This window comes from Moschus berezovskii, chromosome 1 (genome assembly GCF_049115385.1).
Source record: "Moschus berezovskii isolate FMDL1 chromosome 1, NW_MosBer_1.0, whole genome shotgun sequence".
In the NCBI taxonomy this organism is placed as follows: Eukaryota; Metazoa; Chordata; class Mammalia; order Artiodactyla; family Moschidae; genus Moschus; species Moschus berezovskii.
Window position 1 is genome coordinate 148,505,279 of NC_142460.1, and position 24,828 is coordinate 148,530,106.

Sequence of the window (24,828 nt, forward strand, 5' to 3'; positions counted from 1 at the left end):
GTCTGATTTCTGTCCTTTCATAAATTTTTTAATATAAAAGTTATTGAAAGCAAGTTCTGAAACAGTACAATGTATAAGGATTATAAAAGTTATGGAGACATGCACATATATGTATAACTATCCCATTACTAGAAATTTTAGTATCCTTGAGTTATCTTGAACTGTATAAATCAATGAAAAGACTTTTATTTTCGTTTTGCTTAATTTTTTTGTTGTTGACATAAAATTATAATTGTCGGAATTTAAGGAGATCTCAGAGGTTATTTTCTCTAGCCACCTCATTATACAGAGGAAGAAGCTAAATCTCAAAGAAGTGAACTTCCCCCAAACTTAATAGCCCCTTATAACAACACCTTGTGCTTTTACTTACTCAAAAGAGCTTTCACTGATAATCCCCGAAAATAGTCCATATGGATAGCATTGGTGATATCTCAGTGTTCTTTTTCAGGGATGATATAAATGTTATAGGTAAAACAATTCATAGGCAGTTTCTCTTAACGATGTAATAAAATCATTTGAATCTACAACAGAGAAACAAGATGGGACATTCTGATAAACTTTTTTAAATGGTAAGGGGAAAGGAGATACCAAGTGAATGAATCTCCCAGTAGCTACAAATGAATTTGAAATTCATTTATTGGGAAGAAGTCAGAGATCAGTAACTTCATCTCATAGATGAGGAGATTAAGACTTAGAGATGTAAAAGTCATGAAACTAGCCATTACACCTGTAGTTGTAACCAACCTATGAGTGGGAACAGTATCAGACTTTATTTTTTTGGGCTCCAAAATCACTGCAGATGCTGATTGCAGCCAAGAAATTAAAAGACGCTTACTCCTTGGAAGGAAAGTTATGACCAACCTAGATAGTATATTAAAAAGCAGAGACATTACTTTGCCAACAAAGGTCCGTCTAGTCAAAGCTATGGTTTTTCCCGTGGTCATGTATGGATGTGAGAGTTGGACTGTGAAGAAAGCTGATCACCGAAGAATTGATGCTTTTGAACTGTGGTGCTGGAGAAGACTCTTGAGAGTCCCTTGGACTGCAAGGAAATCCAACCAGTCCATTCTAAAGGAGATCAATCCTGGGTGTTCATTGGAAGGACTGATGCTAAAGCTGAAACTGCAATACTTTGGTCACCTCATGCGACGAGTTGACTCACTGGAAAAGACTCTGATGCTGGGAAGGATTGGGGGCGGGAGGAGAAGGGGACAACAGAGAATGAGATGGCTAGATGGCATCACTGACTCGATGGACATGAGTTTGAGTGAACTCCGGGAGTTGGTGATGGACAGGGAGGCCCGGCGTGCTGTGATTCATGGGGTCGCAAAGAGGCGGACACGACTGAGCGACTGAACTGAACTGAACTGATGACTTGGGTACATATTCATATAACTGAGCTGATAGGCCCCTATCTCTTTTAACAGATGCTGAAGATGCTTTAACATAAATTTTTTCAATGATTGTCCTAGAGAGAGGATGTATCTGTGAGATCCAGATGCATCCTCATATTGTTTTCACTTTCAACATTAGTCAGAGAGATTCTATTTTCCAGGAAGTCCAAAAGAATGAAATTTCAGGGTAAGACCATATAAGCCCTTCATTGTCAGAGGATGGAGACTATGGTCCTTGCTAGAGTCCTGTCAGAGGCATGGTGATAATCAATGTGGGAGAAAAGAAACAAAACTATGATTGAAATTAACTTTGAACTTTTTTTTTTGGCTATTCTGGGTCTTGAGGTGCTTGTTGCATACAGGTTTCCTCTAGTTGCAGCAAGCAGGGACCATTCTAGTACAAGGGCTTCTCATTGTGGTGGCTTCTCTTGTTGCAGAGCCCAGACTCTAGAGTGTATGAGTTTCAGTAGTTGGGGCACACAGGGTTCGTTGTCCAACAGCATATGGGATCTGCCTGGACCAGGGATCGAATCTGCGTCCCTTGCATTGGCAGGCAGACTGTTAACTACTGGACCACAAGGGAAGTCCCCACATAGAACTTTTAAAGGTTTTTTTGTTTGAGATGAACACTTGAGAATAAACTGTACTTTAGTCATCTCCATCTTTCAGACAGATATACTTGTAATGAAACATCTAAGATTGCTTGGTCCTGTTCAGTTCAGTTCAGTTCAGTCGCTCAGTCGTGTCCGACTCTCCGTGACCCCACGAATCTGATACTTATCAATGAATTTGACCAGTAGTTCCCCTACTGGACCGAGTAGTGCTCTTACTCTCATCAACTATCTGTATAACGTTCCATTTTCTTCTGTGTCAAGAATCATAAAAATTTTCTAAGGCACTGGATTCCCTGTAATACTTTAGCCCAGCCAGTATTTTACTTTTCTGCTGGCGTTCTGATACGTATCTGTTATCTTTTAGAAAACACAGTAGATGTTGATGCATTTTATCTGCATATTGTTGTTATTCAGTCGCTCAGTTGTGTCTGACTCTTTGTGACCCCATGGACTGCAGCATGCCAGGCTGGCTTATCCTTCACTATCTCCTGGAGTTTGCTAAAAGTCAAGTCCATTGAGTCGGTGATGCCATCCAACCATCTCATCCTCTGTCATCCCCTTCTCCTCCTGCCCTCAGTCTTCTTGAGCATCAGGAAATGAGTCTTCACATCAGGTGGCCAAAGTGTTGGAGTTTCAACTTCAGCATCAGTCCTTCCAATGAATATTCAGGACTGATTTCCTTTACGATGGACTGGTTGGATCTCCTTGCAGTCCAAGGGACTCTCAAGAGTCTTCTCCAACACCGCAGTTCAAAGGCATCAATTCTTTGATGCTCAGCTTTCTTTATAGTCCAACTCTTACATCCATACATGACTACTGAAAAAACCATAGCTTTGACTAGATAGACATCTGTTGGCCAAGTAATATCTCTGCCTTTTAATATGCTGTCTAGACTGGTCATAACTTTCCTTCCAAGGAACATGCATCTTTAACTTCATGGCTGCAGTCACAATCTGCAGTGATTTTGGAGCCCAAAAAAATAAAGTCTGACACTGTTTCCACTGTTTCCCCATCTATTTCCCATGAAGTGATGGGCCCGGATGCCATGATTTTAGTTTTATGAATGTTGAGCTTTAAGCCAACTTTTTCACTCTCCTCTTTCACTTTCATCAAGAGGCTCTTTAGTTCTTCTTCACTTTCTGCCATAAAGGTGGAGTCATCTGCATATCTGAGGTTATTGATATTTCTCCTGGCAATCTTGATTCCAGTTTGTGCTTCTTCCAGCCCAGCGTTTCTCATGATGTACTCTGCATATAAGTTAAATATAGAGCCTTGACGTACTCCTTTTCCTATTTGGAACCAGTCTGTTGTTCCATGTCCAGTTCTAACTGTTCAAGGGTCCTAGGATGCTTTTAAAAGTTAGTGGTAACATTTTAACCATATTTTTGCTTCAATGATAGCAAAATTGGTAATTGTGTCTTATGACATTCTACAATTATCATTGTTTCAAAATTGAAGGATTAAAATCCATAACTGGTTTAAAGTATAAGCCATGATGATATTCGTTTAAATTGGACTAAAAGCTTAGAAGACTATTAATGGTCAAATATTGATTGGCAGCAGATGGTGCACTTAGCGCTGCTCACTTAGGGCCCTGTATCCCCTTCTAATTGTTCATAAAAGAAAAATTGCTTCTTGTTCTCTGATAGCATTCACAATTCCATTATACATCACTGGCAGCTCCCTTACTTTGTCGGACAAATGCCATGCATTTGAGGGGTGGGATCTGAACTTAGGAACAAAATAGTTTAAACCTTTTAGAATTCTGCCTTTGATTCCATGGCCTTACAACATATAAAACAATTTCTAAATGCACATGGAAATCTTGTTTAGTGGGCTGAAGGGAAAAATTAATCTACAAAATTTAGATTTTGAATTCGTTAAAGTATGTTAAGCTATTGGGCTTCTCAGATGGCTCAGTGGTAAAGAACCCACCTGTGAAACAAGAGACACAGGGCCCATCCCTGAGTTGGGAAGATCCCCTGGAGAGGGAAATGGCAGCCCACTCCAGTATTCTTGCCTGGAGAATCCCGTGGACAGAGGAGCCTGGCAGGCTACAATTCATGGGGTTGCAAAGAGTCAGACATGACCAAGTGACTAAACAACAGCAATATATTAAACTACTGACCTATGTTCTTCTAAAAAGATATTTAGCAGTTTAATAGGTCCTATTGTGTTCACTCAACATCCGGTTTTTCAAGATTTAAAGAAAATATAGTTCATAGTCAATCACTAAGATTTTTAAAACTATCTTTCTTCAAAAATCACAAGGCATTCATTTTATCCTGGCACTGCTTGGAGGTTCCTCAGGATAAGACTGGGTTGTTGGACATGGTGTGGCTGTCCCCCACTGATCCATTTTACTCTGCTCCAGTCCAGCCCTTCCTCCTTAACCTCCAGGCTCATAGGAGATGTTGACTGCCACTTCATACCATTCTCCCTGCCTGGAATTCCTGTCTGAGGCTTTTTCCTTATTCAAATGTGGCATGCTTTATGGAGAAAGCATTAGATGCTCTCTTGTGGATTTGAGTTTTTAAATCCTTATGATTTTCCTTCTTTCTTTTTTTTCAGTAGCTAAATGCATTACTTTGGGCAAGTGACTTAATTTCTAGCCTTACTTTTCCCATCTATAAAATGAGGAAGAAGTGAAATAGATTATCATTAACTGAACTGAAACCTTCCTTCCATCTGCAAAAGTCCTTCAAGATTCAGGTCAAGGCTGACATTTGCCATCAGGCATCTCAGTTACTCCAACTCAAACCAACACCTTTCTTCCCACAACCAGCCTATAGTGACATCCAGGTCCTTCTTCCAGACAGAATTTTAGTTAGTGTTATATTGCCATTTTTAGTTCTTCCTAGCCCTCTCTGCTTTTGTATTGAGTGCTCAGTAAATCCTGTTGAATTCCTATTAGAAAGTTAAAGAGAGAAAGTTATCCTGTCAGAACAGTGGATTTGGGGCTCTCTGGATGCATGTCCTATGAGAGTCAGAATGGCTGTGGTTTAATCTGAAGGGGTCTGCAGGAAAGGAAATTACGGTTAAGAGCCTAAGGAAGGAAACTTGATTTCCCCTTTGGTTAAAAAAAAAAAAAAATGATTGGTTTTAAGGACACAAGAGATCAGGGCAAGGTTTTCCATGCTGCAAAGTGTTAGCCAGAGAAAGTTTGAAAAAGTGGAAAAAATCAAAGGCAAATTGCTCTATGTAGGTTTCTGAAAGTTGATTTTAAGAAAATAACCTCCTATGTATTCTGCTGTGCTCCTGAATCAGCAGGGAGCTACAGAGGAAGCCCTAAGAGCAAACTACTGTGTTGCCTCAAAGGATCTTGTCTCAGGTTCTAAAGACTAATGAGCGAACACATCAAGAAAATGAATTTATGATTTAAACTGTTTATGGAGATATTATATGTAGTCTAAATTGAATTAAAATTATATGGTCAGCAAGTGGGGACATGAAGAACAAACATTTGTTAGGGTTTATTGGAAAATCAGTCAGTTCAGTCACTCAGTCATGTCCTACTCTTTGTGACCCCATGAACCACAGCACACCAGGCCTCCCTATCCATCACCAACTCCCAGAGTCCACCCAAACCCATGTCCATTGAGTCACTGATGCCATCCAACAATCTTATCCTCTGTCATCCCCTTCTCCTGCCCTCAATCTTTTCCAGCATCAGGGTCTTTTCCAATGAGTCAGCTCTTCATTTTTTTTTTTTTTTTTTATGATTAAGAGGATGCTACTGATATCCAGTGGATACAGGTCAGGGATGGTGACAAAAATCTTACAATGCACAGCACAGCCCCTCATCCCCAACAAAGAATTCTCTAGACCAAAATGTCAGTAGTGCCCAGGTCCCTGTTCGAGTCATTCCCCCACAATGGGTTTTCAATTCAGCAGCCAGAGTGATTTCTACTTTCTAAGATGTAAATCTGGGGAGTTCCCTGGTGGTCCAGTGGTTAGGACTCAGTGCTTTCACTGCTGTGGCCTGGGTTCAATCCCTGGTTGAGGAACTAAGATCCCAGAAGCTACTCAGCTTGGCCTGAGAAAAGTACATGTGATCGTGTCACTCCCTTGCTTAAGACGCTTTACTGTGTTCTCATTGCGTGCAGGCTGAGACCTGAACACTTATTCATGGTTACAAACCTCCCTCACCTGTTTTTTGCCTACTTTCCCCTCATCTCTTCACATCAGATGGCCAAAGTATCGGAGTTTCAGCTTTAGCATCAGTCCTTCCAGTGAACACCCAGGACTGATCTCCTTTAGGATGGACTGGTTGGATCTCCTTGCAGTCCAAGGAGCATCAATTCTTCGGTGCTCAGCTTTCTTTATAGTCCAACTCTCACATCCATACATGACCACTGGAAAAACCATAACCTTGACTAGACAGACCTTTGTTGACAAAATAATGTCTCTGCTTTTTAATATGCTATCTAAGTTGGTCATAACTTTCCTTCCAAGGAGTAAGTGTCTTTTAATTTCAAGGCTGCAGTCACCATCTGCAGTGATTTTGGAGCCCAGAAAAAATAAAGTCAGCCACTGTTTCTACTGTTTCCCCATCTATTTGCCATGAAGTGATGGGACTGGATGCCATGATCTTAGTTTTCTGAATGTTGAGCTTTTAGCCAACTTTTTCATTCTCCTCTTTCACTTTTATCAAAAGGCTCTTTAGTCCCTCTTCATTTTCTGCCATAAGGGTGGTGTCATCTGCATATCTGAGGTTATTGATATTTCTCCTGGCAATCTTGATTCCAGCTTGTGCTTCTTCCAGCCTAGCGTTTCTCATGATGTACTCTCATATAAGTTAAATAAGCAGGGTGACAATATACAGCCTTGACGTACTCCTTTTCCTATTTGGAACCAGTCTGTTGTTCCATGTCCAGTTCTAGCTGTTTCTTCCTGATCTGCATACAGGTTTCTCAAGAGGCAGGTCAGGTGGTCTGGTATTCCCATCTCTTTCAGAATTTTCCACAGTTTATTGTGATCCACATAGTCAAAGGCTTTGACATAGTCAATAAAGCAGAAATAGATGTTTTTCTGGAACTCTTTTGCTTTTTTATAAATAATGTATAGTAAAAAAATTACAACAAATGACAATAATAGTTACCACAAATGGCATTTTCAGTGTGAACTATGCTATCATAAGTACTTATATGTATATTAACTCATTTAACCCTCACAATCACCATTTTTTAGATGGGGAAACTGAGGCACCCCAAATTAAGTAACTTGCCTAAAGTCACACATCTACTAGATGCCACAGCTGGGACTCAAGCCTTGGTAGTTTGGCTCCATGAGGCCACAGGGTATCACAAACATGGGTGTATGTGTGTGTGTGTTACAGGGAGAGATATTATCATTTTTTTTAAGTTACAGATGCTGAAACCAACATTTGGAGACATGCCTGTGACTTGCTGGTAACCACCAGGGCTGAACTTCAAACCCAGGACCATAAAACCCATGTTTTTTTCCTGTATCACACATTTAGTCCTAGGAAGATGGCTGTTATTCAGTTAAATGTCTACTCTGTGCCAGGTGATAGTACCTTAGAAAGTTTATAGAAGTAAGACAGAGAATGAGATATCTAACTTTACTAACCCTCATTGCTAATCATCACCATATCCTTGCAAAATAGGCCTGAGGACCCTCAGTTTGTATGTTAGGAAACAGAAATTCAAAAAATTTGCAACTATGGCCAAGGTTTCTCACAATAATTGGCAAGAACACCATGTTTGGAAGCTAGTGCTCTCAAATTCTGGCCATAGTTGACTACTCATCGAAGTCTTCTGCTAATATTTAACTCTCCCATGAAGTCAGGAGTGGGGAGTAGTAGGGGAAGGAAGGTATTAAGTTTTCTTTTTTATCTTTAGGCCTCAGAAACAATATAATGTCCTTAGCAAAAAGCCCAGGATGGGAAACGGGTGATAAATCACTTCAGTCATGTCCAACTCTTTGTCAACCTATGGACTGTAGCCCACCAGGTTCCTCTGTCTGTGGGACTCTCCAGGCAAGAATACTGGAGTGGGCTGCCATGCCTTCCTTCAGGGGATCAGCCCAGGGATTTAACCCATGTCTCTTACTTCTCCTGCACTGGGAGTTGAGTTCTTTACCACTAGCATGGGAAAGACAGTGGGAGCAACATTGCGAAAGTGCATTATGCCAAGTAGCTGGGTTGCAGTGTCCCAGGGAGAGTGATAACGCTGACCAAGAAACACCTGCCCCAGCATCAGGGTAGGTGGTGTTGCAAGTCCACAGTCATTCTGGTTTTAAATGCCTGTGGTTGTTGGAATGCGTTGGGAAGATTCTGCAAATGCCTTATTTATGTGGAGTGTGCAAAGTAGGCTTTCATAATATGTTAGGTTAATTGAGTTAAATTTTTGGAAGAGACTGAAGATAAAATTGATTATACCTCTGGACTCTCCAAGCATGATGAAACCTATGTGCAGGAAAATGAGGTGGCGTGGATATTGAGAGTTCTGTGACTGCAATGTCAATCATACTGGTAGAAACTGTTGTCTTACAGGACAGTGCTTGTCACAGTAGGGTCCCAGGACCAGCAGCATCAGCATTAACTGAGAACTCATTAGAAATGCTTATATGTGGGTCCCAGCCCAGACTTATTAGCTCAAAATTTGGGGGCAGAATCTAGCAAAGCAGTTTTTCAACAGACCTTCTAGAGGGTTCTGATGCGCCAAAGTATAACTATTTCATGTAGCTCCTAGTTTTGTCTCTTTTGTTTTCTTTTGTATTTTTTCTTTCTCACTTCATTACCCTATTGTGACAGAAAGGGGAGTTTGGGAGACAATCTCCTTGTATTGGAGAATCCCTTCCTCCTTCACTGTCTATAATACTTTGTGAAATTTCCACTTGTGGTCTGAGGAAAAAAAGATACTGTTCTGTGTAAACATTATAAAGTAAGAAATTAATTTGTTTTAGTCAGTATGTATCTAGTTTGATAGCTCTATTTTCCTATTTCTTCTGTAGACTTGCAAAGCTGATTTCATGGAAGGATGTTAGCTCTGTATAAGCTGGTGTCTGAGATAGTTTCTAGAGAAAAGTTACCTATAGTGCCATGTTAGGAATCCAGAGTGCTGTGAAATGTGTGTGTTATGTGTTTGTGTGCTTGCATGTTTGTGTTTGTGCATGAGTGTGCATGCATGCATGAGTGTGTTTGATATACACCAGGGAAAGAAGTGTGCATTGGATAACCTACCATGATAGAAGATCTCATGGTCATTTCCCATATGACTCTAACCTGTGAGGAGATAGAACTTTGAATGGATGAGGCATCCCAAGGTGGAACAGCTTCATGGAGACCACTTTCCCACCTTGGGATATCATGGGATACTGTTGCTGGCAGATGCCCCAGACAGACCTGTTCTGAAATCCTATGGGATGCTTTTCCTCAGCAAAGCAAGTTGATAATGGGCCAACACAAAGCAATAAATTATGTCCCTTAGGCAACACCCACACTTTCTTTTAGTCCTTTGAATTTAGGAGGTTGGTGGGAAGGCAGAGAGAGAACAAAAGCCCTAAATAACAAAATGCAATGTGCATTTTTACTTTTGGTCCTGTCCCTGACTAATCTTAGTGTAAAATTAAACTGCTAAAGGAAAATGTTAGGGAACGCATTTAGCATTTGAAACTCAAACCCACACCATCTCTCTAAATCAGTGTTCTGACAAAGACTTTGATAAGATGGTTCGGTTCAGTTCAGTTCAGTTCAGTTCAGCCGCTCAGTCGTGTCCGACTCTTTGCGACCCCATGAATCACAGCACGCCAGGCCTCCCTGTCCATCACCAACTCCCGGAGTTCACTCAAACTCATGTCCACAGAGTCGGTGATGCCATCCAGCCATCTCATTCTCTGTCGTCCCCTTCTGCTCCCGCCCCCAACCTTTCCCAACATCAGAGTCTTTTCCAGTGAGTCAACTCGTCGCATGAGGTGGCCAAAGTATTGCAGTTTCAGCTTTAGCATCAGTCCTTCCAATGAACACCCAGGATTGATCTCCTCTAGAATGGACTGGTTGGATCTCCTTGCAGTCCAAGGGACTCTCAAGAGTCTTCTCCAACACCACAGTTCAAAAGCATCAATTCTTCGGCGATCAGCTTTCTTCACAGTCCAACTCTCACATCCATACATGACCACGGGAAAAACCATAGCCTTGACTAGATGGATCTTTGTTGGCAAAGTAATGTCTCTGCTTTTTAATATGCTATCAAGGCTGGTCATAACTTTCCTTCCAAGGAGTAAGTGTCTTTTAATTTCCTGGCTGCAATCAGAATCTGCAGTGATTTTGGAACCCCAAAAAATAAAGTCTGACACTGTTTCCACTGTTTTCCATCTGTTTCCCATGAAGTGAAGGGACCAGATGCCATGATCTTTGTTTTCTGAATGTTGAGCTTCAAGCCAACCCTTTCACTCTCCTCTTTCACTTTCATCAAGAGGCTTTTGAGTTCCTCTTCACTTTCTGCCATAAGGGTAGTGTCATCTGCATATCTGAGGTTATTGATATTTCTCCCAGCAATCTTGATCCCAGCTTGTGCTTCTTCCAGCCCAGCATTCCTCATGATGTACTCTGCATATAAGTTAAATAAGCAGGGTGACAATATACAACCTTGACGTACTCTTTTTCCTATTTGGAACCAGTATGTTGTTCCATGTAAAGTTCTGACTATTGCTTCCTGACGTGCATACAGGTTTCTCAAGAGGCAGGTCAGGTGGTCTGGTATTCCCATCTCTTTCAGAATGTTCCACAGTTTATTGTGATCCACACAGTCAAAGGCTTTGGCATAGTTAATGAAGCAGAAATAGATGTTTTTCTGGAACTCTCTTGCTTTCTCCATGGTCCAGCGGATGTTGGCAATTTGAACTCTGGTGCCTCTGCCTTTTCTAAAACCTGCTTGAACATCTGGGAGTTCACGGTTCACATATTGCTGAAGCCTGGCTTGGAGAATTTTGAGCATGACTTTACTAGCGTGTGAGATGAGTGCAGTTGTGCGGTAGTGTGAGCATTCTTTGGCATTGCCTTTCTTTGGGATTGGAATGAAGACTGACCTTTTCCAGTCCTGTGGCCACTGCTGAGTTTTCCAAATTTGCTGGCATATTGAGTGCAGCACTTTCACAGCATCATCTTTCAAGATTTGAAATAGCTCAACTGGAATTCCATCACCTCCACTAGCTTTGTTCATAGTGATGCTTTCTAAGGCCCACTTGACTTCACATTCCAAGATGTCTGGCTCTAGGTCAGTGATCACGCTATCGTGACTATCTTGGTCATGAAGATCTTTTTTGTACAGTTCTTCTGTGTATTCTTGCCATCTCTTCTTAATATCTTCTGCTTCTGTTAGGTCCATACCATTTCTGTCCTTTATCGAGCCCATCTTTGCATGAAATGTTCCCTTGGAATCTCTAATTTTCTTGAAGAGATCTCTTGTTTTTCCTAGTCTGTTGTTTTCCTCTATTTCTTTGCTTTGATCACTGAGGAAGGCTTTCTTATCTCTCCTTGCTATTCTTTGGAACTCTGCATTCAGATGCTTATATCTTTCCTTTTCTCCTTTGCTTTTTGCTTCTCTTCTTTTCACAGGTATTTGTAAGGCCTCCTCAGGGAGCCATTTTGCTTTTTTGCATTTCTTTTCCATGGGGATGGTCTTGGTCCCTGTCTCCTGTACAATGTCATGAACCTCCGTCCGGAGTTCATCAGATGGTAGTGGTGGATAAATACCAAATAACAGTTAAAAATTGTGAAGATGCCATGTAATGTCTAATATTTGTGAATAATATCTTATAGTTAAATGGTATTCACTGATTTGACTGCCTTAGAATGTTGATCACATCCTTTCCTTCTTCACCTCCACATTTGTATCCCTAGTCCATACATATTTGTTTTAATCTGAGTGACTGAAATAACATCCTACATTCCCTGCCTTAAAGAGTCTCCTGCTGTAAAAAGTTTTAAGATTGGTAAAGAACACTCTTCCTTGGGCTTTATTTTATTCCTGCCATCTTGAAATTCCTCTACTCAAATTCCTTTGCTAAATTCTTTTTCACGTTCAGTTCAGTCGCTCATTCGTGTCCGACTCTCTGCGACCCCATGAATCACAGCATGCCAGGCCTCCCTGTCCATCACCAACTCCCGGAGTTCACTCAGACTCATATCCACAGAGTCGGTGATGCCATCCAGCCATCTCATTCTCCGTCGTCCCCTTCTCCTCCCGCCCCCAACATTTCCCAGCATCAGAGTCTTTTCCAGTGAGTCAACTCGTCGCATGAGGTGACCAAAGTATTGCAGTTTCAGCTTTAGCATAATTATACTCTAATTCTGATGTTAACTTTCTCTGCAGTTGCCCACTGTATCTCATTTCTCTTTTCTCTCTTTGGATAATTGTCTCCAAATGCTCTTTCCTCTGCTTCAAAATAGAGCAAATCTGCCTCCCACAAAGGAGGTTACCCTGCCTTTCCTCAGGATCTTCTTGGCAACCATCTCTCCTTGAACAACCACTGTGTCTCAGTTGTGCTGGGGCCCTTGGTCTCAGGTGCCTTAGTGGGCCACCCCAACTGCTCTAGGGTCCTCATTAGGACCCTGCTCATTGATTTCCATGGGCTTCTCCCTAAAAATGTCCACACCCTCTTCTCTACCTGGCAAACCCTATGCATCCTTAAGAACCTTCTCTGTAAGGCCTTCCTTAACGCTTTCGTGGGGCAGAGTTAAGGTTCCTGAGGACTTTTATATTCAGTTAAACATTATGTCTCTTAGCATGTATTCAACTGTATAGTCACAGAAATCCTGACTCAAACACACTTAAGCAGTGTGGTCATTTATTATCTCACATAGCTGAAGTCTAGAGAAGAGTAATCTTCAGGGCTGGTTGACTTAGCAGCCTGCTATTGTTTTCAAGGACCCAGGTTCTTTCCTTTACTCTGCTATTCCTCAGAGAAGGTGATGGCACCCCACTCCAGTACTCTTGCCTGGAAAATCCCATGGGCGGAGGAGCCTGGTGGGCTACAGTCCATGGGGTCGCTAAGAGTAGGACACGACTGAGCGACTTCACTTTCACTTTTCACTTTCATGCATTGGAGAAGGAAATGGCAACCCATTCCAGTATTGCCTGGAGAATCGCAGGGACGGGGGAGCCTGGTGGGCTACTATCTATGGGGTCGCACAGAGACAGACATGACTGAAGTGACAGCAGCAGCAGCAGCAGCTATTCCTGGTGCTGACTTCTATGTCCGAGTGAGGGTGAGGTGGACATAGCAGTTTCTACTGTCCTAACCAGGCCGAATAATAGTCTGAGGAAGAAGATAACTCATCTCTCTTCTGCCTCTCTCGTAGAATGACAAAGCTTTTCTAGAAAGCCTCCTAGCAAGCTTCCCTTCACATCTTACTGACTGGAATAGAGTCACATGCCTTCTAGTACCAGTGGCTCAGATGGACGAGTATCCCGCTGCAATGCAGGCGATCTCCAGCTTCAATCCCTGAGTCAGGAAGCTCCCCTAGAGAAGGAAATGGCTACCCACTCCAGTATTCTTGCCTGGAGAATCGCATGGACAGAGGAGCCTGGGGGGAATCATCCATGGGATGGCAAAGAGTCAGACATGACTGAGCTAGATCCCTGGGTTGGAAAGATCCCCCAGGAAATGGCAATTCACTCCAGTATTCTTGCTGGGTAAATTCCACGGCCAGAGGAATCTGGCAGGCTACAGTCCATAGAGTCACAAAGAGTTGGACGCAACTGAGCCACTGAACACATATTGAATGGAAACACCCATGGAACTGAGAGAGAGGTCAGCTTACCCTGAGCACATGTGGGGAGGAATGATTAGCTGAACAAATCAGGGTTTTATTGGGATAAAGGGGAGATGGATATGAGTTTGTCAGTCAACAATATCTGATACCCTTATCAAGTTGAAATATCATATTATACACCTTAAGGATTCATCTTTTTTTGTAGGGGACAATACTTCATTTATCTAGATTATTCTTAGAAGCCACTCAGTGCATGGAGTGAAAGAAATATAAAACTCGATTCTTCTTCAGCCTTCATGTATTAACTGCATTTTCTTTAGGCTCTTAAATTCTCTCCAATATCTTGTGGCATTGAAATATAGCTCTGTAGTCATCTGATTATCAGATGCATGTGTATAGTTGGGCTTGTTGCTTTATGTGACTCCAGAGAAGTACCACCCCTATGGAACAAGAATCTGAAGGGAGCCTGCTGTGTGTGCCATGCGGGTGGCAGTGTGTGTGACAGTGTATGAACACAACCATTGGTCTGAACATAGCAAAGAGGTTTCAACATGTGTTATTTTCTGTAATCCATTTCATTATATATAAATACAACCATTACATGTCAAAGTAAATCCCCATCCATATTTCTCTTAGAAAACACCCTTTAGGAGGACATTTCAGCATCATGTAGAATGACTGTCAGTAAGATGCAGGGGAACTGGTTGTGAAATGCAGGCTTAATATAAGAAGACACTTAGGAAACACCTGTGATACCTTCTTCTTACCAGAAATTAGGATCACAGGACTGGGCAGAAGGTAGGATTAAAATATTTTAATATTGTATGATCAGGGCCATATTTTGTTCATTTTTATAACTCCTACAAGCTCTAGAGCAATGCCTGTCATGAAAGCAGAAGAAGGGAAGAAGGGAGGGTTTTTTTCATATTTTCAATGTGAAGAGTGGAGTGTCAGTTCAGAGAGATGAGGCTCACGTTTCTAAATGCTTCTCATTTTGAGTGCTCCTTAGGCTCTTTTTTCTCCTTCCCTCCTTTCTTCTCCCACAAACATCACGATGTCTACTGTATGTCAGGCATCTGCTATGAGAACTATACCACAAGCAAGCTCTGTAAGGACGGGAACATCACAGCATTTGGTGTGATGCTCCTCACATGTGACATTTTAAAATGCTGGTCCCTGACTGACTACATAAACTCAAAGGATCCTTTTCTTCTTGAATCCAAGGGAGTTTGTGAACTTGGAGACAGTTGGGTTGTAACTGCCTAAAGTGTTTGGCATTTCAAGAGGACAAAAAAAGAGATGAGAAATAGCACAGCTTCTGCCCTAAACTGTCTCTTGTCTAGTGGTGACAAAGCCAAAGTCTGCATAGCAATGCTGAACAGTATATATCTTTATATAAAATTGGGCCCAAAAGGGTATGGTTCAAACAGTAAGTATTCAAAGATTAGGGAACTTAGTACAGGCCGCATCAGAGCCCAGGTCTCCCTGCTGGGACTTGGGATGTTCTTTGTAGGACTGTGAGTACTTTAGGGGTGAGGACTGTTATCCAACTCTGACTTGGGGGTTTGTATGCTGCTGGAGCGAGGCCAGGGCTCACCTGAGAACAGGTTCCCACCACTGTCCCTCTGGTTACCCAGAAGCTCAGATTTGTAGACCCAGGGGATACATTTGAACTAGGGTTTCTGCTTGAAGAAGGTAATGCCACCAGCCGGCCAGGTGACAGAGCTCAGCAAAGTGTCATACTTGTGAGGATAAACCTGGGACCAGGGCTGTGTGCACATGTGTTGGTGATATTGCTTTGCTGGGAGAGGCTGCCTTCTTTTCTCCGTGGGCAGGCAGGGTCAGCTTCATGACTTACCAAAGAGAGTGCTGGTTTGTATCTATAAATCATGGTAGATAGTCTCCTCTTTCCTTCTTCTGCTTACAAGTGGCTGATACTTTCTTTATCCTGTGTTTTTGTGGGGGTGTAAAAACGATCCCTTTTCATTAGCATTTTCTTCCTATTAGCAGTCCTTCTTTATCTGTCACCAGCTCTCTTATAATACTGGGCAGGAATGTGTTCACTCAAGACTCCACATTTGTGTCAACATACAGCTAAAGCTGTGAGTGACTTAGCTAAAGCTAAAATTGTGAAGCTCTGTGAGTAAGTAGTGTGGCCTCCAACATTAAGGATTTTCTAGTTGCTGTTACTGCACACAGATGGGTGGATGTGTTTGTTAACCAAGTTCATAGGGAAGCTGCAGCTCCTCCACTGATCCTTATCCTAGGCTAAGATGACTCCTCTCAACCCTTGGGGTGGGGGAGAAGGAGGGCCAGGGTCTTTTGTCTAGTGTGTTCATTTGAGTCTTCCAAAAAGCAGATGCTGGAAAGAGATTAGTTGTGCAAAAGATTTATTAGGGGAAATTCTTTTGAGGAAAAATGGGGAAGGAGATTGAGGATGCTGGGCCAGCTGTCAGGCCTTGGTGCAGCCCCAACCAACTCCTGTGGAGAGTGGGAAGGACAGGAGGCTGGGGAGGAAAAGGTATAAGCTGCAGTGCAGTTTTAAAAAAGGTTTGACGAGGCTTTTACAGAGTCTTTGAGCCATGGTGGCCCTTCAGAGGCCTGCTTAGTGCCCCTGATGAGATCAGTCATTTACTGACTTCTTAAGTTCCTCCAGTGTGCCTCTTCTCAAAGGCTGGAACCAGTGATGGCACAGAGGGCCAGGCACGGCCATTTAGGTTTTGATTCACTGTATGAATTTAACCACAGAAACCCAGGTACTGAGCACTTGTTTTTATGACAAATTCTTGTTTTCCCTGCTTAGGAAAGAATGATGGACACTTCACGTTTACTCCCTGTTATTGCACCGAAAGCACATTGCAAAAATAAAACGACTCACCCTTTGGGAATTTCAGACCTGATCAACAATATAGTTTCTCTCTATTCAGGTGCACACAGTATCTTGTTTCCCTTCTATATTTTCCACTCTTAAGCAGAAAGCTTAAGAGGTCATAGTATCATTCATGGTACTTGCCAAGTAACATTTAGAGAATAAATTCTCCCTAAGATTTCACTAGAGTATTGGAAAAGTGATATTCTTACGCAGGCGTCCTAAACCATGTGCAGTGTATATGGCGTGTCTTCCCTTCTCTTTCCTGACTAGTTTTATTACAGTCATTTGACTCTGCACGTGGAAGGCTGCCCACTGCTCTGTGATAGGTCAAGTGCTCATAGTGGTTACAAATCCATCACTTCTTTTATTCTTTCTAACAAAAGTTAGCATTAAGTATTTCTCACTATTACGGGGGAGTGGACCAAATAGCGAAGCAGGAATAAATAAGATAAAAGTATTCTGCTTTCATTCTTACCTCTCACTCTAGTTTTCCGCTTTATCGCCAGAGTGATGACTCTTACATGAAAATCTGACTGTTTTACTGTCCTGCCTAAAATCTCACAACAGTTTCATATTACCATTGGGTTAGAAATAAGAACTCCTTAGCAGGACAGAGGAGCCTCTTTATAAGCTGGCCCCTGTAGTCTAGTTTCTCTCTCTTTTTCTCTCTCTCTCCCTCTCTTTCCATTTATTTTCTTCTTACTCCACTGCTGGTTTCCTAAATCCATCAGATTTCTTAAGCGCCTTTGCATTTATATGGTATATTGTTAGGTTATCCTAGTGACTGTTAATACAGACGCACTCACATTTCAGTGAGTGCACAAGAGAAGTTAACTCTTCACTCACATAATGGTCCAGGGCAGGTTTTCCTGGTTCGTGGATGGCTTTCCCCTACCTGGTGTCTCAGGGACTCAGGCTTCTTTAGTGCCGTGACTCTGTCTACCTATAGTACTGTTTTTTCCCCTCCACGTCCATCTGATAGATGGCAAAAGATAAGGGAGAAAGCTTACCTACTTCTTCAACACTTCTGTGGCACACATCACTTTTGCTTGTAATCCATCGGTGAGAACCCATCCAAACTCAAGACAGCCAGAAACACAGTCTCTGGGTGAGCAGCCACTTCCTGACAACTAGTCTATGCACTGGTGAATCAAAATCCTAGGGAACATTTAGTTGTCTCTGCTGTTACCACGTGCTGCTACCCACATGTGCAGCCTGGGTCCCAACTCATTCCCTGATTCAGCTCATCTGGACAAATCTTATGTGACCTTTTAAGATTCATCTAAAGCTTTGCATCATTCAAAGGGCTTTGGAGTGTCTCCTCTCTATATTCATATAGCACAGAATCCCTACCAGCTGTCATAGCACATGTCATGTTGTATTATAATTGTTTGCTTATGGATCTTCATTTCACAAACTTCAGCTCCTATAGGACTGGGAACTGTATTTTTATTTTAAATCTATAAATGTCTGGCACAAAATATGTACCCAAATATGCACATTCATTTATTTAATGTGTTATTAAATAAATGAAAGGCAATTAGATGACTTGATTCACAGAAGAATGGCAAAACCCCCAGCATTTGATTTTTTTAAAGAATAAACTGTGGATTTATCCTAAAACAAATGCATCAGTTCTACTTTTAAACTGAGGAATGTGTACACCTCTAAAGTTTCTTTGCTTTCTTTGTTAATAAATCCATAATATTAAGAGAATTCACATTTATCAGATTACCGTGAGCATCCTAACAGTTTGTGAACTTAAAAGTCACAGATTGTCACTTGAGTCCAACTCTTTGCTAAAGGAATATTGTGTCATTAAAATGTGTTTGGCTGCAGGTAAGGATAAACGATTTTAAATAATTTGAAAAAAATTAGAAAATGTGTTATGTCACATAATTTATAAGAAGTCTAGAATTAGGGTAGAGCTTCCCAAGTGGCACAAGGGTAAAGAATCCTCCAGCCAATGCAGGAGACACGGGTTCAATCCCTGGGTGGGAAAGATCCCCTGGAGTAGGAAATGGCAACCCACTCTAGTATTCTTGCCTGGGAAATCCCATGAACAGAGGAGCCTGGTGAGCTACAGTCCATGGGGTCGCAAAGAGTTAGACATGACTGAGCGCCTGACCACACACTCAGATTAGGCTCCGGGATAGATTGATCCAGGGCTCAGTGAAGTTATTCAGGACCTGCTGCTGCTGCTAAGTCACTTCAGTAGTGTCCGACTCTGTGTGACCCCATAGATGGAAGCCCACCAGGCTCCACCGTCCCTGGGATTCTCCAGGCAAGAACACTGGAGTGGATTGCCATTTCCTTCTCCAATGTGTGAAAGTGAATTCGCTGTCGTGTCCGACCCCTAGCGACCCCATGGACTGCAGCCCACCAGGCTTCTCCATCCAGGGGATTTTCCAGGCAAGAGTTCTGGAGTGGCTTGCCATTGCCTTCTCCTAGGTTCTGTCTATATCTCAGTCCTACCATCCTGAATGTTCTGACTGTGTCCTTGGACTGTATCCCCTTAAGGTGACAAGATATCTGCCAGCAAAATGTGGAGAAATGTATTGCCTTGATCATGTCCTGAGGGCGAGAGAGGGCGAGAGAGAATAAGAAGACTTGTCCCCTAACCACAGTACATAAGTTCTGCCTATTAGTCTGATGGGGCTTTCTCAGATATGTGCTGATCTGTAGACCAGAAACTTTCTCCAGGGGAATTCCATCTCCTGACTGATTAGATTACTCAGTATCTGTCACAGAGCCAAGGTTTTCTTGAAGCAATTGGATGGGAAAAAAGAAGTGGGTAACTCTTCTCTCCAAAATCTGTGGGTCTATTAGGAAGGAAAAAAAGAGAGGTAGTAAATGTCCATTACAAATATTGTAAGAATACAATCTTATCAACTCACAAAGAGTTGGACATGACTTAGTGAGTGAACAACAAAAATCTATTGAATTGGTGCCAGTGGAAGGGTAAACAATTTTCTAAGACAAATAATGATTCTTTCTCTTGCCACCTATATAAGTTCCAAATCATATAGTTGAAAACATGGAATAATAAACATTTTAGATTACGTTCCTCCAGTATAGTTATTTATTCTTTATTTTAGGCCTCGTAATGGGATTAATTTTACGATATGCTACAGCACCAACTGATATTGAAAGTGGAACTGTATATGATTGTGGAAAACTAGTCTTCAGCCCATCAACTCTTCTGATCAATATCACTGATCAAGTTTATGAATATAAATACAAGAGAGAAATAAGCCAACACAACATCAATCCTCACCAAGGCAATGCTATACTTGAAAAGGTAAGGACCCTTTCTATCTGGTCACATATTTTTGTTTCCCAGTGTAAATAATTGTGTCATATATAAGCCACAATAGACAGTGCATTCACATACATACATATGCCCCCTTAAACACCATACTCATGGGGCAATTTCATTTTCTAAGTGGTTAATGTCTTGATATGCTCTTATTGTAAGCTCAGTTGTCTATATATTTCTTCTAGAAGTTGAGAAAGAGTGCTTCTTATTATAACTGTTTTGCAAACCACAGTTACATTTGGGGAAAAGATAATAATAATAATTCAGCTGACTCTAATGATACTTGATTCAAGTTTTCACATGTGTGTTTAAGTGTCATTGCATATATATATTGTGGTTGTTGTATATGTTACCAGCTGGCTACTAAGTTTAAATCTCCTTTAAGCCAAAGGGAAAAGGAAGAATGAAGACATTTGCACTTGCAAACCTTGATCTAGAATGGCTGACTTTTAGCTGTGAACATAAGACACTGGCCCCTTGGCTGTTTATAAATGCACTGACACATAGTTGTTCTCAAGAGATCTTGACTCCATCTGTTTAGTTAGAGAATCTTAGATTGAAAAAAGAAAAATTGTGAAGTTATTCATCTTCTAAAAATGGTTTTATTATTGCAAATGTGTGAATTGCTTCGGTTATTGGAAGAGAAAATTTTTTTGCTCTTAGGACTCTGGGTTAGAAAACAAGTGAGGTTACCTTTTTGCTGCCTTGTGTGTGGATCAGTCTTTGTAATAAGTGAATTTGTGTTTAACAACACAAGTGCATGCTAAGAATCAGGATCTCGTGTGACTTATTCTAGCTTCTTTTGTTTCAGAGCTGAGAACTTCCTTGAAATTATGGAAGTGCATTTTATCACTATTATTCCATACAGATTTAGTTTTCTTTTAAAATACACATTTCCCCCCCTCCATTTTGAGAGATCTGGGGCAGGAGGGGAGATACATGGCCTGCCATTTTTCCTTATTCAAGAGGAGTAATTTTAGTATTTTTTTCACACTATCTCCCAACTAACAAATTTCTAGATTAACTTCCTCCTAGCACTTGGTAAGGGCCCTGGAAAGTCAAACTGATTATAATACTAGCCTAAATCATGCTTAGGGAAGTGAAGTGAAGCACAAGAAATAAAATTAAATAATAGTTTCTGAAGTAAACAAGAGTAACTTCTATATCTTTGACTTTCTTGAGTGATCTCTTCTGTGAGATTCTTTCTATTGTCGTGAATAATGGAAAATGATCTATCTTGAAACAAATAATTTTTTAAGGTGACCTTGTTAGCAGCATAGGATTTAAACACCCTCATCTGTTTCAATTTTCTTAGTACCAGAATTTAACTTATTTCCCTTCTCACTCTCTTATCTGTTTTTATCTGCATTTCTAAGCAGCACTATTTCTTCAAACAGGTTTGAGTCCCACCCCCCCCACCAAGGTGCTGATAATTATCTCTGTCATTATAGCAATTTGTTTTCTAACAGGACTGCCTATGATCACCTGATCAGAGATTCTATTATGATGTTACTGACATATTGATTTTTATCAACAGCCAATTACAGTGTTTGCTTTTAAAAAATTAAGGCAAGAGATGGAGAAAAATATGGAGCCTTCTTGGTTTTTCCCGTTGGTTGGATTTTGAGTTCTCACATGAAATGTTGAATTGACTTTGAATGGTTCAAGTATTTTATAGACTAACTTCTAAAGCATGTGACTTATTGAATCACAATTAGCATTTGTTCCTCTGGGCATTCCAGGCTGGCCATGGGCAGCTCAGTACCCAAGGTAAATCCCCAAGTCCCTTGCTGGTGGAACGAAGAGCAGCTACTGCTACACTTACCTTATTAGACAACTTTAAGTAGAAAGGATATTTTTAATAAACGGTCAGAGTACATTTTAGCACACATTTGTTGTTTATGTGCTAATGTTGGGGGACCCTACTTAGTCTGTGAAAATGAAATGCTCATAGTCTGTCTTCATTACTGAGAATTCTCCACTGCATGCAATTATTCATATGAATCAAGCAATTGCTTGGTCTATGTCAGATGCAAAAGAATTCCAAAATAAGTCCAGTTTTTGAAAGGTTTAACATGGAGTTACAGAGGTAACATGGAATAATGGGGAAAAAATTCAGGACCAGAAAGACCTGTCATCTATCTTTAGTAAGTTCTTTGAACTTCTTAAGCTCTAACCTTCTTATTTGTTAAGGTGGGTAGATTAGAACTATTTTGTAGGTTGTTTCAGTGTTTAAGTGAGATGATGTATAGAAAGTGCCTGACTGCCATAGGCCTTTTATACTGCATGGCTCTCGCTGCCTTGTTACTGCTCCCACTGCTACTTCTAATACCACCACCAATATCATCACCACTGCATGACCTTTAAGACCAGTGCTACCATTGCTGCTTCGAGATAATATTTGAATGCTTTATGTATGCTGGGGATTAATGGAATATATGTTTTTTCCCTCAATTATTTAATATCTTTGGGGGACATAAGACCAACATATAATGTATGTTAGTATATGATTCAGTTCTAAATTATATAAACTATGAGTTTCTTAAAACTTTACAGATTAGTTGTCATAGATATTTGAGCTTGTTAGGGAGGCTTCCTGGAGGAGGTGGCACTTGAGAGGGCTTTCAAAGGTGGGTGTGGCTTGAATAGGCAGCAGGATTGAGTTCAGAAAGATCTGGGCAGGATTGGAGAATGAGGCTGCAGAAAGTGATTAACTAGGTGAGAAGGGAAGAGGGCCTCGTGGATTCTTTGGGTCAATAGAATCTGCTTGATTTATAGGAACAGTGTGATGAGAAGAATCTAAGATTCCAGGGTCTCAGGCCTGACCGGGAGAATATGAGGGTCCCAGGATAGTGGGAAGGGAGAGAAAGATTTCTGGAAGAAGGTGGGTGAAAATGACCTGCGGATCTGCAATTAGAGAGAGATCATCTAATTCAGAGCAAGAAAAAGAACTGATTTCATTATGTTGAACTCCATCATTTAATAGATGAGTAAACGAACTTGAGCACTAAATTGCTTTAGTGCTTTATTCAGTGATTTTCAAATTTGCCTGAAATTTGGAATCACGTGAAGCTTCAAAAAATTCTGATGCTTGTATTCTGTCCCTGGAGTTGGTGATTTTACCGGTTTGGGGTGTAGCGTGAGCACTGGAAATTTTGGAAGATCATCAGATGAGTCTAAAGCACAAGCAAGTTTTGGAACCACTTATTTAGGTTCTATGTTATGTTTGGGTGAATATAGCGAGGAAATAAATGCCATGTTTCTGCTTCTTCTCACTTCCACTGCTGCAGATCTAACAGCCCCCTTTACACACACAGCACTTTTCTCACTTTAGGACCTCTACACATGTCGTTCTTAACATATGTTGTCTAAATTGGTCTTGCTTCTGCTCTTTGGATGTCAGAGTATTTCCTATTCCTGGAATCTTGAAATGCCATCTCTTCAGAGAGGGCTTGTCCTGTGATTTTCTCACATTGCATCCCCTCTCTCTCTTTTGCCCTCTCTTTTGTTTCAAAGTACTTTTAGCACCGTCTTAAATTTTATATGTATTTTCTTGCTTATTAATTATAATTCTTATATTATTTGATGTCCACTAGACTGTATACTCGGAGAAGGCAATGGCACCCCACTCCAGCACTCTTGCCTGGAAAATCCTGTGGACGGAGGAGCCTGGTAGGCTGCAGTCCATGGGGTCGCTAAGAATTGGACACGACTGAGAGACTTCACTTTCACTTTTCATTTTCATGCATTGGAGAAGGAAATGGCAACCCACTTCAACGTTCTTGCCTGGAGAATCCCAGGGACGGGGGAGCCTGGTGGGCTGCCATCTATGGGGTCGCACAGAGTAGGACATGACTGAAGCAACTTAGCAGCAGTAGCAGCACCAGACTGTATACTTCACAAAGCAGGGTCCATGCCTTTTTTTATTGACCAATGTGTCCCCAAAGCCTACCATAGAGCCCAGTGCACTCTGCTGCTAAATAAATAGTTTGTGAATGAATGGAGGAATCTGAGTGCTTGATAGAGTATATACAACTGGAATATTTGGAAGATATCATCTTGGTAGGAGAACGTCCTAGACACTTAATGGTTGAAGAGACTAAGATATTATTATATAGTCTTAGTCATGTTCATGTAGATATAAATTCATATACAGAGAAATTACATGGTGGGCCCAGGGTCCCAGTAATTATATTACTGGTCAGAGGCAGAACTGAGGCCCGTAGCACTTAACTCTGAGGACTGAGTAGTTTATCAAATTTCATACCACTGGACAGGCTCTGGAGTGGCCTGTGGACAGAGAAGGGCTGAGGCCTGAACAATATGACACTGAGATGTGTGGGGGAGATGAGGACCAGTACTGGAAAGGGAAGATTTTCAGAATTGCAGAAAGAGGTCTAGCACCAGGGTGTCCCAGAAGCCATTGGTGTGGCTCCACTGGGTCCTTTTTCTTTGTGGTACAGATTAAAGGGAGTACTTGGCCTTTGTTTCTAAAAGTTACAGGATGAGGAAATGAGTTTTACCCTCAGAATGCAGTTTAGGGGCTTGGATGAAATTTCTGACTTAGGATTTGAAGAGGCTGGAATAAATTCCTGTGCTATATAATCATCTCTTGGAATACCAATAAAAGCACATGTATTTCTGGGATGGTTAGGCCTTGATGTGCTTGGAAACAGCACTGGGCTTGATGGTTCCCTGGGTTTCTTCCAATAATATGGTATAAAACTGGAAAATAGGAGAGCTGTTGGCATCTATATAAGCAGCAGTGTACTGTGCTTTCATACCACATTGTAAACATATGAAATTTTTAAGAATTACCATATGCCAAGCTTCTTTTGTTCATGCTCAATACAGATAAAAGTGTAGAGAATAAAAAATATTTTCACTTA

The 24,828-nt window shown here is 41.2% G+C and overlaps 1 protein-coding gene across 1 annotated transcript in view; it reads left to right on the top strand.

Annotated features, from left to right (window-relative positions):
* SLC9A9 (solute carrier family 9 member A9) overlaps positions 1–24,828 on the top strand; it is a 678,791-nt gene that overhangs the window by 2,337 nt on the left and 651,626 nt on the right. Inside the window, exon 2 of the mRNA XM_055412241.2 lies at positions 19,719–19,921. Within this exon, the coding sequence (XP_055268216.1) occupies positions 19,719–19,921 (203 nt within the window). The remainder of the gene's footprint in view (positions 1–19,718; positions 19,922–24,828) is intronic.